We start from the raw sequence: 16020 nt of genomic DNA on the forward strand, positions 1-16020 counted from the left end.
ACAAGAGTTGTCTGACTATACCTTGTGGTGTATGTCATACAGAAACTAAATCTGATTGGACATGAAATAATAAGGATAACCTAAAAAAAATTCTAATTTGCACAGCCAGCTCGCACACTATGTAATGAGGAGGAAAAACTGTCTGAAATAAATTCATACGCAATTTTACAAATGTATCCAAAGTTTTAAATACAGGTCTTAAGACCTCTGACCGTATGCCACTGATTAGATGTAATTGAACTGATTTGCTTTGAAGAGGGACTATATTCAAAATGACCCTTCATCTTATTTTTTTCCTGTTGTGTTGTATTTTATAGTGTGTCTTTACCAGAAAAATTGGACGTTTTTATAGCCAGATATGCAGAACACAACCATGAGAAGTGGTGTTTTGAAAAGGTACACACACTCACACACACATGCATATATATATATATATATATATATATATATATATATATATATATATATATATATATATATATATATATATATATATATATATATATATATATATATATATATATCCCTATAGTTTTATTTGCAATCAGACAAACCGACTTCATATCTACAAAAGACACATTTCATAAAGCTTGGTTTGTCCAAAAGTGAGCAGTAACAACATCAAACCATGACAGAATGTCAGAATCGGTTGGTGCCATCATTTTTATTATTAAACTGCCTCTGAAAAGTAATCCAACTTATCTCTGGGGTACTAGGGATAATTCATGATAGAGTTTTCACTAAACGCTGGCAACAGGTGTTGTGCAATAAAATGTCAGCGTCACAAAGTCATATTTTAGTTTCCTAAATTGGCGAATTGAACATCATCTCAGCACACTGCTGTGTTGTCACTCTTGAAGGATGGAACAGTTTGTGCAGTAAAAAGAAAAACTGAGAACTGAAACTGAGACAGCTTTGCTGTCCTGCATGGATGGATGGATGGAAACCTAACCCTAGAGACAGACAGCCATAACCATCAAATTTTTAAAGCGCTTATTAAATCTTTTGATGTATTAAGATGCATCGTTTTTCTATTTTGTTTTTTTTTTTCATCCAGTTTTCCAATGGGTGGTCATATGGGGAGAACGCATGTGAAATATCCAGGATCCACAATTTATTACAGCCATTTGAAGCGCTCTCAGATAAGGTAATACAGTATACAGTACACATATACAGTGCCTACAATTTGTTTTTTTTTTAACTCATGGCCAAAGTTTAAAATTGGAGTGACATTCCAGAGTGTGCAAAGACAATTGCACAAGTGTACAACAACAAAATCATGTACATGTACATGTTCTGTATTTACATGTGATGTAAATGCAGCAAAATAAAATAGGAAGCTTTACCTGCCAAAATATAGATTTCAGTTTTATGTTTAATAGTAATGACATATTTTACAAATATGGCTACAATACTTAAATTACTTAGCCATTGTAGAATACCATTTAATGTTAACGTTAACAGCCACCAAGCTCATTAATATACAATATGGCTGAATAACTTTCACCAGGTTATTTAATGTTCGAGGGAGAGTCTACTTTATACAAGCACCTTAATTATACTTGCACTAGACTCCAACGATTCACACTATTCTGTTTACACTGTTAACAAGCACCTTAAGTATACTTCTGTACTGGACTTATGTGTATCTTGTGTATTTTATTTCTCATATTTTATATCTCGACTTGAGGATACTGCTGGAAATGTGAATTTCCCTACGGGGATGAATAAAGTATCTATCTATCTATCTATCTATCTATCTATAGATGCTAAATATTGTACAACTTTCTCTCTCTCCTAAAATAGTTGTGAGAGTGTATATTTGTAAACGTTAACAAATTGGCAACAATCAATATAACATTAAAATATGTTTTGAAGGTAAAATTACTGCTTATTCATATGATTAGAGAAAACACAATGTGTTTTTCATGTGATAACCGTATTCACTTTAGGATAAAGAGTTGTACTGCTTGCCAATCCGAGAGTCTCTCAAGACCATGCTTTCTTGGGGATGGACCATCAACAGGATACGAGAGAGTGACCCTGCCACCCTTCATAACAAATCGAGGAGGATATCACTGGCCAGCCAGGTGCACATTTTCCTGACATACAGCTGCTTAAGCTGTGCGAGTACATACAGTATCTCGGCCCACCACACAGTCTTGAAATCAAGTGTTCTTGTCTTGCACCTTGCATAGTTTTACATTTACCTACTGCTTGTATGGTTATTCGTTTTTGACCCCAGATTTAAACAACAAATGATAATTTGGTGTAATGGATGCCCACATTGGTAGCACAGATTTGTCTTAGCCACCTCCTTAATGAGTTTTCACCAGCTTTGCATTAACAATTGGCATTAACAACCTGCTTGGTATTAAAAAAAATGCTTACATTAGCCGAGCCTGTCTGCTGCTTTGTGAAATTAAATTTTCTTTGTCTGACTGATTCTCTAAACTAGCTTCAAGAATATTGAAACATACATTGAAAAAAAAGTCATTATTACCACCATACTCATTTTTTTTCAGCTGTCCTTCGAAGGAGCTCAGTGTTTCAATCCCAGACCCATTGATATGAGCAATGTTACACTGTCCAGAGACACACAGGTATTGAAATACATATAATCCAGACATAATGGCGTTAATTCACATTTTATTCAAATTTTATTCAAACCATGACACTGCACAAAAAGAATACTGATAACTTTGTTATGAGACTTACGCTGTCTTTTGCAGTTAATGGCAGACCTGCTGGCAGAGAATTATCATAATATCTGGGCCAGAAAGAAGAAAATAGAGCTTGAAGCCAAAGGTGTGGTATGGAAATACAGTGGGTTTTTGTGGTGTGGAAAATACAGTTTTTGCACATGACTACTTTTCAGTATCATTTACAGTAGATATACAAATTCTACATTCAAAGACCAGGATTGCATAATGTAAAAACAAATTAGACCAAGATCACGGTCAACATTTTAGGGAAGTTAAGTAAATTCGAAACGAATTATAACATTGCCTTTTCTACGGAGTTCTGAATTAACCAGTTAAATGAGACTGAGTTCACACACCTGCCATCTAGTGCCTGTGATTTAATGCAGATTTTGCTTAGTGATCCATCCATCCATCCATTTTCTTGAGCCGCTTATCCCCACAGGGTTTGCAGGCTTGCTCGCGCCTATCTCAGCTAGCTTCGGGGAGTAGGTGGGAGATACCCTGAACCAGTTGCCAGCCAATCGCAGGGCACCCAGAGACGAACAACCATTCACGCACCCAATCACACCTAAGGAAAATTTAGAATATCCAATTCAACGGCCATGCATGTTTTTGGAGTGTGGGAGGAAGCGGGAGTGCCCGGAGAGAACCCACGCAGGCTCAGGGAGAACATGCAAACTCCACACAGGAAGCCCGGAACCAGGTGGATTTGAACCGGGACCTTTGAACTGTGAGGCGGACGTGCTAATCACAGTACAAAACGATGACGGCATGAATCAAGAGTCAAAACCATTGTAGTGCAGTAGTTTTGCTTCTTGAGCCTAAACAAAAAATAATTTAGTTGTTGTGTGAAGCATATTAACTTTCAACATACACTGGAGTGCTTATCTTGGTCTTTCTGTATGCCAGGTGGAGGTAATCACCCTTTATTGGTACCCTTCGATACACTGACTGCCAGAGAGAAATTCAAAGACAGACAAAAAACAGAAGATATCTTCAAATTCCTGCAGATCAATGGGTATACTGTATCAAGGTAAAAAATATATTTATATTCGTCTGTGAAAGACACTACTATAACTGCGAGTCTTGGGCCTCAATTTGAAAGTTGAACATGTGGATATAGACAGAAGATAAAACAATATTTGCTAACTTTAATCTTTTGCTGAAACTCACAAAATAATTAATACTTGTATTGAAAATGCGTGTATTGTTTTCAGCAGAGGTGGGCAGCCTAACATTTTTTTTGCTGCTTTGACATTCGTCAGTGCTCCGCCCCGCCTCAGTCATTGTCAGTCCACCATTTTTTCCACGCTGAAAATTGCAATCGCCGGTCTGCGGGTACATCGGACAACAGCTGGTGTTTTGCCAACTTCTGTTGTCATCCCCGCCACTTTGCTCTATTCCGTCATACCCCCCACACCCCCGCTCTGGCTATTGTCACATTGACTTTGAAGAAATTCCAGTTTATAGCCTAAAGCCAGCAACACTGCAGACAAACATGCAAGCCAGTTGGCTTGTATTTCTGTCAGCAAAAGGGGTGTGTCAGAGTGATGGACGTCAGATGGTATGTCTATCCGGACGATTAAGACGGCGGATAGAAAATATCTTCCGACATTCTTAATCCGTCGTTTTTTTTAAGCACTCCTGTCATTCATTGGACCGTCAGCAAAACGGGCATTTGTCTGCAACATACTGACAGACAGCCATTCAGAGCTGATGGACTGCCCACGTCTGGTTTTCAGAGGCATGAAGTCACAGGAGTCGGACTCACCGGCCATAGAGAAACGATTTGCCTACACCTTCCTTCAGCAGCTCATCAACTATGTAGACCAAGCCCACGAGCACATGATGAAGTTTGGTGAGATCTTTAAATCTGACTTCCATAACAGCTACAGTACCTGATAAAAGCAATATCCAAGTCTTCTTGTAAAAAGTTTTTATTTATGTATTTATTTTTTACTACAAGTAGACCTGTAGTCAAATTCACAGACAAAGTGGTTGGTGAAAAAGATGGGCCAATGGGAGACAAATGTACAGACAAATGACTCTCTTTAGACACAGGAACAAAACGAAGGGGTGTAATGAATCTTCAAGAACAGCAAATGAAGTTCTTTGGAAAGGTCAGAACTCAAAAACATTGCATTCAACAACAACAAAATACAAAAAAATGTTAACCAGTTATGATTGATAATCCTAGGATTTGTTTCTGCTTTTCTGACATGTCAATGTCAATTCCACCAACAGGTTGTTTTGCCATTGGTGGATCAATATTTTAAAAACCATCGGCTGTACTTCTTATCCACATCCATCCATCCAATAAGCAGTGGTGGACATGCCTCAAACAAGGAGAAAGAGATGGTTACAAGGTGATTGTGACAAACAATACTAGGAAGATGCTAGTTACAGGATTTGCTAACCTCTTATACTGGTGTTTAAAATGTTAACTAGATATTTGCATGATGTTGGGAAGAGCAATTGGTTGTTTGTTTTATGATTCTGCTTGGTATTTTTTACGTTCAAGTGACTGACAATTTATTTTTCTTTTGTCTTTTCCTCCTTAATGTATTTTTTTCCTAGTATCTTCTGCAAACTGGGAGAACTTACCAGAAAGAGGATATCCTTATTTGGTAAGAATGGTGTATGGCTAAAAAATGGTGAATGGCAACAGTCTTCAAAGAAAATGTGGAGTACTTAAGGATAACCAACTTGGACAAAAACATCAAAGAAAAAAAAAGTGTTTTTTTTTTTAAGCCAGTAGGTGGCGATAACACTATAATGATAAATTCGGAGATATCTTCAGGACTTGACTCTCATCAAATGAGTTACATTTTCATCTGGTCATAATAGAGCAACCTTTATTGTCACGTTGACTCAGGCTTTTCAGGGACTTACAGGCCAAGCCCTTCATTGCAAAGTCAGATTTGGCGAAGAGTGTGATATACATGGCTTGCATGTTTGCTGAACAAATTTTCACTTACATTAGTTCAAGGAGCTTAATGCAGTACAGTGATCCCTCACTACTTTGCGCCTTGCTTAATAAAGCGATATTGCGGAGAGGCATGCTGTGGGGGTTTCCTGCATGGTAGCTACAGATGATATAAATGCACTCCTCGGACGTCGAACTACTGCAGTTCACAACCTTAAATTATTAAACCTTTTACAGTAACTCTACAGTTATCACTTTCCATCCTTTGTAGTCTCATGAAAAGCTGCGGCTATATTAGCCGTGCCCAAAAGTTGATTTAAAGTGAAGCCTATAAGCCAGAGGTGTCAAAACTCGGTCCTCGAGGGTCGCTGTCCTGCATGTTTTGCAGGATTCTTTTCCTGACACACCTGAGTTAAATGATCAGGATCATCATCGGACTTCTGCTGAGCTTGCTGATCCCCCGGTCATTTGAATTAGGTGTGTCAGGAAAAAAATGGGGGAAAAAAAATCTTTAAGTTACCATTTGTAAGACCCACCCATACTTTTGGCCGTATTTATTTATTTATTTATTTATTTATTTATTTTGGGGGGGGTTATATTTGGGAAATTATGGTAGCTCCTCTCCACCCTCAAGGCCCTCAAAATGACTCGTCATTGACCTAGAGATGATAAAACACCAGGAGCAACCTAAGACTTTGTCAGACAAATACTCTAACATTGAACCATACTGCCCCAGTAGTGCTTGACATGTCTTTAACCCTATATCTCTACCATATCGAGTAAATATCTCAAAATTCCATGCACACACCACAGATAAAGACAGCTTTTTTTCATCACATCCTAGATTTTTTTGATTTGAATTTGTTTTTGTGTACTTTTTGAAGTTCTTAATAGAATTTTTTTTCATACACTACTTTTCAATTTCTAACCATAAGATCCAATACCTTTAAATCAGGGGTCATCATCCTTTATGAAACCGAGAGCTACTTCTTTGGTACTGAGTAATACTAAGGGCTACCAGTTTATGTAAAGACCGTGCATAATTGTTTGCAACATTCCCAGAAAATCACACCGTTCTATCTATGTTGTAAGCTATTTGCAGAAGAGGCCTGTTGGCTACTCATGTGATCTTTGGGGGCCACCCAGTGCCTGTAGGCTCTACGTTGGTGACCCCTGGCCTAGACAGTATAAGAGTAGGAACCATTTTATGATTGGGCAGACCTTCTACCACATTGAGCAGAACAAGTCCCTGTTATGTTCTGTTGGGTCTTGGTTGTGTGTTTATTTTGGAAGGTTCTTACTTTCCCAACATCTTACATTTCTGTTTTAGGGTCAGTGGCTATCCTCTCAAACTCTGTGACCTATTTTTTCTGACTTATCTTTTCCTTTCTTAGGTAATAATGCCACATCCATCGTAAACTGTTTGCAGATCCTGGGGCAAAGCCTGGATGCTAGGTAATGGAAACATATTTTATCATGAAGTTGCTAGTTGTAAGCAGTGTTGGGCAAGTTACTTCAAAATGGTAATGCATTATTTATTACTTATTACTGTCATTTCAAAGTACAGTCAGCCCCCTGCTTACGAGCATCCTGATTTGCGAACATTCCGCCTTACGAGCGTGGATCAGGGAGAATTTTGTCCTCCGCTTACGAGCAAACCTCTCGTCTTGCGAGCATTCCGTCAAACCAGCCATTGAGTATGTAGAAATGTTCTCGCCTAACTGCGTCAATATATTCAGCAGTTGCGTCATCTACAATCATTAATAGATACTTATGGCGGTAACGTGAACGCTATTGGTCTTACAATCTCACACTGACTGTCTCACTCACGGTGTCTAAATATATTACCATTTAAGTGTAGTGTTTGTACAGCTAAAGGGAAAAACAGCTGACATGAAATTAAATGTGCCGATTGCAGGACAAAGAATTGTCATTGGTTTAAATGTGTGTTTTTTTTTTAATTAATTGTCAATACATTCCAACCGTTTAAAAAAAAGTGCGAATAATTATCAGTCAGTCAAGGAGACGCCAATATGCTATTGGTCGATTAAGGTCACCCGGTCTCACTCACGGAGATGCTATTGGCCGGCGTCACACGTCAATCACAGAAATGCCGATATGCTATTGGCCGAACGCCTTTATCTAGCTTGATGGGACAGGATGGAAGGAAGTAGACAAAATGAGTGAAAAACGGAATGTTTTGAAGACTTTGCAAACTTTATCTGTTAGACATAGCTTCTAAAATTACTAGCAGCGGTAAAGGAAGAAATAAGAGGATGATGTTTTAGTATCTCCGTGATTTGCACCATGACTGAAAGAGTTACTGTAACACTGTAAGACCAATAGCCTATATGCGTTGCCGTATTAACTCAAGAGGTTAATCTCTGCACCCTATTACGGGTGATGATACAGCGCCATATAATGGTTGCTAGACAAGATTGCATGTCAGGTTAGTCGGCGATCTCCCGATATGCATTGGGACAGCGTCATTGTTGCAATTTTGTGAGTTGTAACCAAAGGTGAACTGACGCTCGAACAAGCCATAAGTGTGCTGCCTAGTAAATGCAACACACACAACCACCTCTCCGCTTCCACCGTGCTCAATTCACGTCGGGAAAAACAGTTGACATGAAATTAAGTGTGCCGATTGCAGGACAAAAAATCGTCACAGATTTAAATGTGTTTTAATCAATAAGATGTCAATACATTCCAACCGTTTAAAAAAAAAGTGCAAATAATTATCAGTCAGTCAAGGAGACGCCAATATGCTATTGGTCGATTAAGGTCACCCGGTCTCACTCACGGAGATGCTATTGGCCGGTGTCACACGTCAATCACAGAAGTGCCGATATGCTATTGGCCGAACGCCTTTATCTAGCTTGATGGCACAGCTGGTTGGGATGGAAGGAAGTAGAGAAAACCCTGACTGAAAAAGTTACTTTGACACTGTAAGACCAATAGCATATCTGATTTACCGTATTGACTTAGAGCATTCATCTCTGCTCATCTCTGCTTATCTCAGCACAAGTCACGTCTTTCCAAAGGTAAAAGTCATTTATCCTTTGTATTTGTTATTTAATGCAACTGTACAGTAGATTATGTCACTTAATATTAATTTATGTATACAGCGTGATGATTTTACCTAAGGCTTCTGCGCGCGTTGCACGCACTCACGAATTAACATGGGTTTGGATTGCCCGCTATACGAGCAATTCGAGATACGAGCGTAGCCGCTGAACGGATTAAGTCCGTAACCCGGGGGCCCACTGTAATTAGTTACATTACAATATTACTGTATTTGAAATGTAATGCAATACACTACTATTGCACTACATTTTAATTACTCTCACCACCATAACTGGAAAAATGGATTTGCCATTCTAACTGTATCTCAATACGCTTATTACAGATCCACTGAAAGGTTGGCTTAAGCCTAAAACCAGCACAAATCATTTGTATTGTAAACCTTTAAAGACAAGATCCAAAATCTTTTTCTTTTTTTTTGTAGTGATGAATTGTTTATGCTGTAAGCACAAACAGTTAGTGCATTTCACAATTTCAATATTAATATTCCAATTGAAGATCAGTTGTCTAGGTTAGAGACATATGTTTCAAAAATAGATGGTTTCGGTGGGGCTAACGTTAACAGCTAGCCTACATCATTAAGATGTTTAACGTACTGCCAGCATGAGTTTTGTATGCTTCAGCTTGATACACATTGACCACAACTATTCATAGACAACACCAATTGTGGCATCCCTGAGCTAGAGAACCATCAATTTGCCCGCTTTGTTTTTCAGTCCTCCGCGTGTTTTCTTTTCGCTAACTTCACGTTACTTTGGCTATGGCCTCTCAAAATGATTTGTCAAATTACTGGTGGTGCAATATGGTGACGTGTACTGCTCATTAGGTGTCGCACACAAAGTGCACCTCACTATTATATTCTTCTTGTCTTTATCTCTGACAAACTGAAAGTAATGGGCGTATGCCCACCTTGTGTACGCATTGTCCATATTCAACCTGTCGTCTGCTGCTGTCATCCTCATCTCTGCTGTAATTGGTACTAATAACAGAAAGTAAACATTTTCCTCCTTAATTCTGGCAGTGTTTTTTGCAAATTTGGAGAAAAAACAACTTTCAGGTTAAAAATGCATTGTAAAACAATGGGTTACTCCATTTGTGCAGAGTGAAATATTACTTTTTGTATGAGTGTGTTAGTACACTACTGCATTACAGCAGAAAGAAATGCATTACAGTAATTACATTACTTTTGTAATGCATGACTTGCAACTCTGCTAGTTGGTTTTTGCAGAACGGCCAAGAAAGTTGGATCAAATTGACTCAAATATTGCAATGGTCCATTCTTTTTTTGTTTTAGTGTTTATTTTTTAAGTTATTGCCCATTCGAAGCAGCATGATGAGAAAAAATATTTTTTTTGCCAAACATTGTGGTTTGCATTTAGGCAATTCTTCAACTCCTCCAAAATAACTGCGCCTCTTCTATGACGAGTGCTCACCATGCTCGCTCTGTCAATTTATGTGGATGGTCACTTCTTGGTAGGCTTCCCCCATAGACTGAAGGGTGCTTCTTCAGATGTTAATATCTCCACAAAGTAATCCCTGACCTGTCTGATGTCTCCCGTAAACTTTATGATGCTGTTCACGACAATTATTCAGTCACTAAATGTTCAGGCCTTCATGACACGTGTATTACTTTATAATAATAAATTACACACAATTTGACCTTTATCATGTGACCTCTAAAGGCAATTAATTGCGCTGAATTGAATTCAGAGGTGTGAGAATTACAGGGGCTTAAAAGAGATGCTCACTGCATGTTTCAGATTTACATGCATTTAACATTTTGAAAACCACATATAAGCCATTTTGTTCAACTTCAGACTTTTCAGTGCTACTTTGAGTTGCTCTTACAGCTCATCAAAATACACTCAATCTTGTGGTTTTGAAGTCACAAAAGGTGAAAAAATTGAAGGGGTGTCTTTCACCCCCCCAAAAAAAAAGAGAAAAATAGGTTAAAAATATTCATCTTAACAGTAAATATCAGCAAATGTGTTTTACTACTACTCCATATAGATCTTATAATTTGCTACACCCGTGTAAGATTTTATTTATTTATTTTATTAATTTTTATGTTTTACCCCCGTGACTGAACATATCGTTGATTAGGATAAAACACTTTTGTAAATTCAATGATTGATGACAAAACCCATCTAATTGAATGTTTCCTAATATAGGACAGTGATGAAAACTGGCGTGGAGTCGGTCAAGACAGCAATGCAGTTCTACTTTGAGAGTGCAGCAGAAGCTTTGGAGAAGACTCAAGAGAACTTGAAGCTTGGCCAATTTGCTCTCAGCATAGAACAGCCCAGTGGAGTCCCTCAGATCATCAACTATACCACATTTGGCCTGCTTCCGATCCTGTCTTCCTTGTTTGAACACATTGGAAAGAATAATTTTGGAGAAGATCTGATTTGTGCGTGTATACGTTATTTTATATGATTATACATGTATTTATATTTTATTTATATAGGTGGGACACAGATTTGCTTTTATGTACATGCATTTACCAAGTTAAACTTGTGAAAGTCATTCTGTCTTGTTGACGCTCAAATCAAATCAACTCATTAGTGCAGTCTTATTTAGATTATCTAGAACAGTGGTTCTCAAATGGGGGTACTTGAAGGAACTCCAGGGGTTGCTCGAGACTTTAAATAAAACAAACATGCACAAATCCTTTAAAAATAATTATTGAATTAATTCAATGTTTCAGGAAAACATATGTTCATAAAACACATTTAATGTTCAGCGGGTTATTCAATATAAATATTTTAAAACGCCAGATTCTCCCTCATACTATAATGGTTTTACCCAACTAGTTTGACCTGTCAAGTTAATGATATAATTTTGCGAACACATTTCTAGTATGAACACAAAAGAGGACACTTTAAGTTGAATATTTTTCTGTGAACAAATGTTGATTTATACTTCTTTCTATTTGAGAACAGGTCTGACACTTAATGTTGATTATTTTTTGTGGACATATATTTCTTAATAATTAATATTTCTTTTTGATAACAGATCTCTTCTACGATCCAACAGAGGACACTTTATGTTGATAATTTGATTGTTCGTTTGTGGACAAATACAAATGAAGTTTGAAGGGTTCTAAAGTTGAAATGGAACAGTGATGGCATGTTTTAAGTCTGTTTTTTTTTTTCAACTCAAAAATGTTTTTGCACTGGTTAAGGGGTACTTGGATGAAAGCATATTTCACAGGGGGTACATAACTGAAAAAAAGATTGAGAACTACTGATCTAGAAGAATAAGATCGATGTTCACCAATTTCACTCATACGATTTCAACCCTGAGCAGAAATTAGCATAAATGAAGTATCTTTAGAACCTATACTCCAATATTATAAGTACTTAAAGTATTCTCTGGTTGATGTACTTGTAGCATACCAGAAAATATACAAACATAAATATACATTTAATCCTTGTTCACACTTGTTCTTACAAGAGTACTATAATTATACTCAATAACTTTAAATAAAAGTAAATTCAATAGACATGCTTCTAGCATTCCAGTTTTATATCCATTGGTTAGTTTACAGGTTTATGCTTGAAGTGTATTACACTCAAAAACTGGATTTGTGAAAATTTAACAAAATAACAGGGATAAAAACCCAAAAGAGTAATCCCACAAAAATTGCCATTGCATGGATTCTGTGTTAGGAGGTGGACATACTAACCAGCTGTTCTATATTTTTATGTAATCTCACTAACAGGCTTAAACGGTGCTTAAGTGTATTCTCTTAAAACCGTTAGCATTGTTGTGTTATATATCCATTCATTTATTTATATATTTTTGGCTAACCGAAAAAAAATGGTAGTCCTATTTCCAACCAGGTTGATGAAACTCCATTGGTTATCCTTTTATAACCAAAATATTATTGCAGTATTATTTTTACGCAGTCTGCTTTCAGAATGTGCAGGAACACTCAAACAAGTAGTCTAGTTGTATACTTCTAGTACAGTACTCAGTTTAGTTTATAGGTTCATAAACCTATATGAACAACACCCCTGAATGTGATTAAATTATTGTATTTTTGGTCCTGTCTTTCTTAGTGGATGAGGTCCAGGTTTCTTGCTACAGAATCCTCAAGAGCCTCTACTTCCTGGGAATCAACAAAAGCATATATGTAGAGAGGTATGTATTCCTAACAGGTTCTTCTATCGAGCCATTTTTTTTTAACAAGAATAAGCTAAAGAAAATAAAAATCTTTTTGAGTTCATCGTAGTACTTTTATTAAAGCATTTAATACAGTAGCATAGAACTGTGACATATTTCTGATTTGTGTATTGATCAATACCAAGTAAATACTGGTGTCAGTACTACCAATAGTCATACCAATTACTTTGAGGTTAATAAAACACTATAGTATTTTAAATAATTTGCCCTATTAACTTTTTTCCCAAATGGAATTTTGAGTTTTAGTTCTTAAGTTCTTAAAACGTTTGTCACAGTGGAGACATGAGAAAACAAAATAAATAAGCAAGCAAATAAATATAACATTTTATTTTCTATTTGACCCTGTCTTCTTCAGACATCGCCCAGCATTAGGAAAATGTTTGGCAGCTTTTTCAACAGCCTTTCCAGTTGCCTTCCTTGAACCTCAAATTGACAGTTTCAACAACTATTCAATCTATAACAGCAAAAGACCTGAGGACAGAAATGGTAAAATGCACACTCACACACACAAATTGTTACATCCTTTAAAACTAGAACTGTTTTGGCAAATACATGACAGCACAAAAATTGGAATACAGTGGGCCCCCATGTTACGAACTTAATCCGTTCAGCGGCTACGCTCGTAACTTGAACTGCTCGTATGACGGGCAATCCAAACCTATGTTAATTAGTGAATGCGTGCAACGCGTGCAAAAACCTTAGGTAAAAACATCACGACTTTATACACATATTAAAAATGAGTAACATAATCTACTGTACAGTTAAATTAAATAACATATACAAAGGACAAAAGACATTTACCTTTGGGGCGACGTGACTTGAGCTGGGTGGAGGCGGAGGGGAGCAGAGACCAACCCGCAGAATTTATTGATTTATTTTCTTAAACGGGAACTTTTCTCAAACTAGAACATATCACCGGCAATTTCCTTCTCTTTAATCCATAATAGAAGAAGCCTCTCAATTTTATTGTCGATCGAGGTCCGTCCCCCGGCAAGGAAAGTCTTGCCCTTAGAAGATTGCCGAGCGGTTCCGTCCATACTCACGAGCAAGGTTAACCATGCGTGCGCTTCCTTCGTATTTTTTTTTTATTATCTCCTGTTTGTTTCTTTTGTCATTATCCTCTTACGTCTTCCTTTACCGCCACATGCAATTTTAGAAGCCATGTCTAACAGATAAAGTTTGCAAAGTCTTCACAACATTCCTTCCTTCCGTTTTTCACTCATTTTCTCTCCTGCCTTCCATCCCGACCAACTGTGCCATCAAGCTAGATAAAGGCGTTCGGCCAATAGCATATCGGCATTTCTGTGATTGACGTGACGCCGGCCAATAGCATCTCCGTGAGTGAGACTGGGACTGACACCGTGACTGAGACAGTGACTGTGACATTTTAAGAGCAATAGCGTTCAACGTTGTCGTGTTGAGCGTCAACTTCTGATTTAGTTGACGTATCAAAGCGAAAATAAATGTACTAATACAATGACCGGCATGTCGTGCTGTTCGTAAGACGGAAGGTTTGTGCGTAAGTGGGGGACAAAAAACTCCGCGGTCCACGCTCGTAAATCGAAATGTTCGTAAAAGAGCGTGTTCGTAAACCGGGGGCCGACTGTACTAGATATTTATGGAACTGTACAAAATATCTCCCTTTACCCCTCAAGACCTCAATTTGGGATTGCCTGAGGTACAGTTACATTTATGTTAGTCTGCTTTTGCTGTTGTTTGTTTGTTTGTTAGTAGTTTAAAGAGTCTTGTGTTTGGTATAATATGCTCTCATACATTTTTGCCAATAATTTATGTCTGTACATTTAATAATTTCCGTTCCAGCGTTTGGCTTGCCAGACCAGGTCATAGATGTTTGTTCAATGATTCCAAATTTGGAGACGTCTCTTGAAGAAATCATCAAAATGGCAGAGTCTGGCATGAAATATACTCAAATGCCTCATGTTGTGGAGGTATGTCATCAAGTAGTTATTTCCTAATGGTATCTTCCTAACAACGGCCTAAAGAAGGACACTAACCACTGCATCATTCACAAATAATGTCTTTAGAAATTAAATTACAATATCCTCTCTTATGGCACTTTTTTTTCAATCTTTGCATTCATGCAGGTGGTTTTACCAGTATTGTGCAGCTACATGTCTCACTGGTGGGAACACGGGCCAGAGAACAACTCAGACCGAGCCGACAACTGCTGTACATCGGTGACCTCCGATCATATGAACATATTACTCGGAAGCATCTTGAAGATCATCTATAACAATTTAGGGATTGATGAAGGGGCCTGGATGAAAAGGCTGGCTGGTAATCCTAATGATGCAAGGAGCACATAATTGTTTCTTTTTGTTTTTATGGCATCATTTTACCAGAATAGAGAAAAAGTCAAAACAAGCTTACAATTAATTGATATACCATTCCAACGTCATCATGCTCTGAAAATTGATACTTCCTGGGCTATTTTTTCTCATTCCGTTCTGGTTTTCTCATAGCAACATGTTATCAACATGTTTCATTCCAGAAATACCCATTCATTTCCGATGGAGCATTAAAAAAAAAAAAAAAAACATTTTCAATTTCTAAATGTTCAGTTTAGTCACTTCACCTCATACTCATTTTTCACCATTCTCACAGATTATTCCACTCTTATTTCGACATATTTTCACTTTGCACCATCTTTGCATCGTCAACACATTCCAACAATTCACGCCTTTTGGATTTTTTTTCTCTCATTACAAAGATTTACACTTTTCCAATTGTTCTAAATATTGTTGTTCATTTCCTATGACACATTCAACATCACAATTGATTGGGATTTATCCCATTTCCAACTTTAAACTTTCAACTCAACCAAAATCAAAATTTTATTCATTATTTTTTTTCCCTCTAACGTCCACATTTCAGTTCATATCAAGTACATTTGGTTGCCCCAGATTGTTCTTGCATTAAATGATCTAGATTATAACTTTTCCACACTCTCCGCAATCCTGTTGATCAATCCTGCCGGCCACAAAATATCTATCCAGCCATCAGACCGCTTATCCTCATATCAAAAGTTTTGTTGTCATATGCACAGTGATACTACAAAATAAAGAAACTCCATTCCACAATCGAGCAAATAATAAA

At 37.4% G+C, this 16020-nt stretch overlaps 1 protein-coding gene across 1 annotated transcript in view; it reads left to right on the forward strand.

Moving 5' to 3' along the window:
- The window catches only part of ryr2a (ryanodine receptor 2a (cardiac)), a 158803-nt gene that overhangs the window by 88086 nt on the left and 54697 nt on the right, over positions 1 to 16020 (forward strand). Inside the window, exons 57-72 of the mRNA XM_088438734.1 lie at positions 318 to 396; positions 1058 to 1147; positions 1953 to 2090; positions 2526 to 2603; positions 2733 to 2808; positions 3615 to 3738; positions 4448 to 4563; positions 4761 to 4825; positions 4950 to 5071; positions 5283 to 5332; positions 7026 to 7086; positions 10887 to 11125; positions 12780 to 12861; positions 13259 to 13389; positions 14725 to 14852; positions 15009 to 15201. Of these exons, the coding sequence (XP_088294860.1) occupies positions 318 to 396; positions 1058 to 1147; positions 1953 to 2090; positions 2526 to 2603; positions 2733 to 2808; positions 3615 to 3738; positions 4448 to 4563; positions 4761 to 4825; positions 4950 to 5071; positions 5283 to 5332; positions 7026 to 7086; positions 10887 to 11125; positions 12780 to 12861; positions 13259 to 13389; positions 14725 to 14852; positions 15009 to 15201 (1772 nt within the window). The remainder of the gene's footprint in view (positions 1 to 317; positions 397 to 1057; positions 1148 to 1952; positions 2091 to 2525; positions 2604 to 2732; positions 2809 to 3614; positions 3739 to 4447; positions 4564 to 4760; positions 4826 to 4949; positions 5072 to 5282; positions 5333 to 7025; positions 7087 to 10886; positions 11126 to 12779; positions 12862 to 13258; positions 13390 to 14724; positions 14853 to 15008; positions 15202 to 16020) is intronic.

This window comes from Hippichthys cyanospilos, chromosome 17 (assembly GCF_059441005.1).
Source record: "Hippichthys cyanospilos isolate Australia breed blue-spotted pipefish chromosome 17, RoL_Hcya_1.0, whole genome shotgun sequence".
NCBI lineage: Eukaryota > Metazoa > Chordata > Actinopteri > Syngnathiformes > Syngnathidae > Hippichthys > Hippichthys cyanospilos.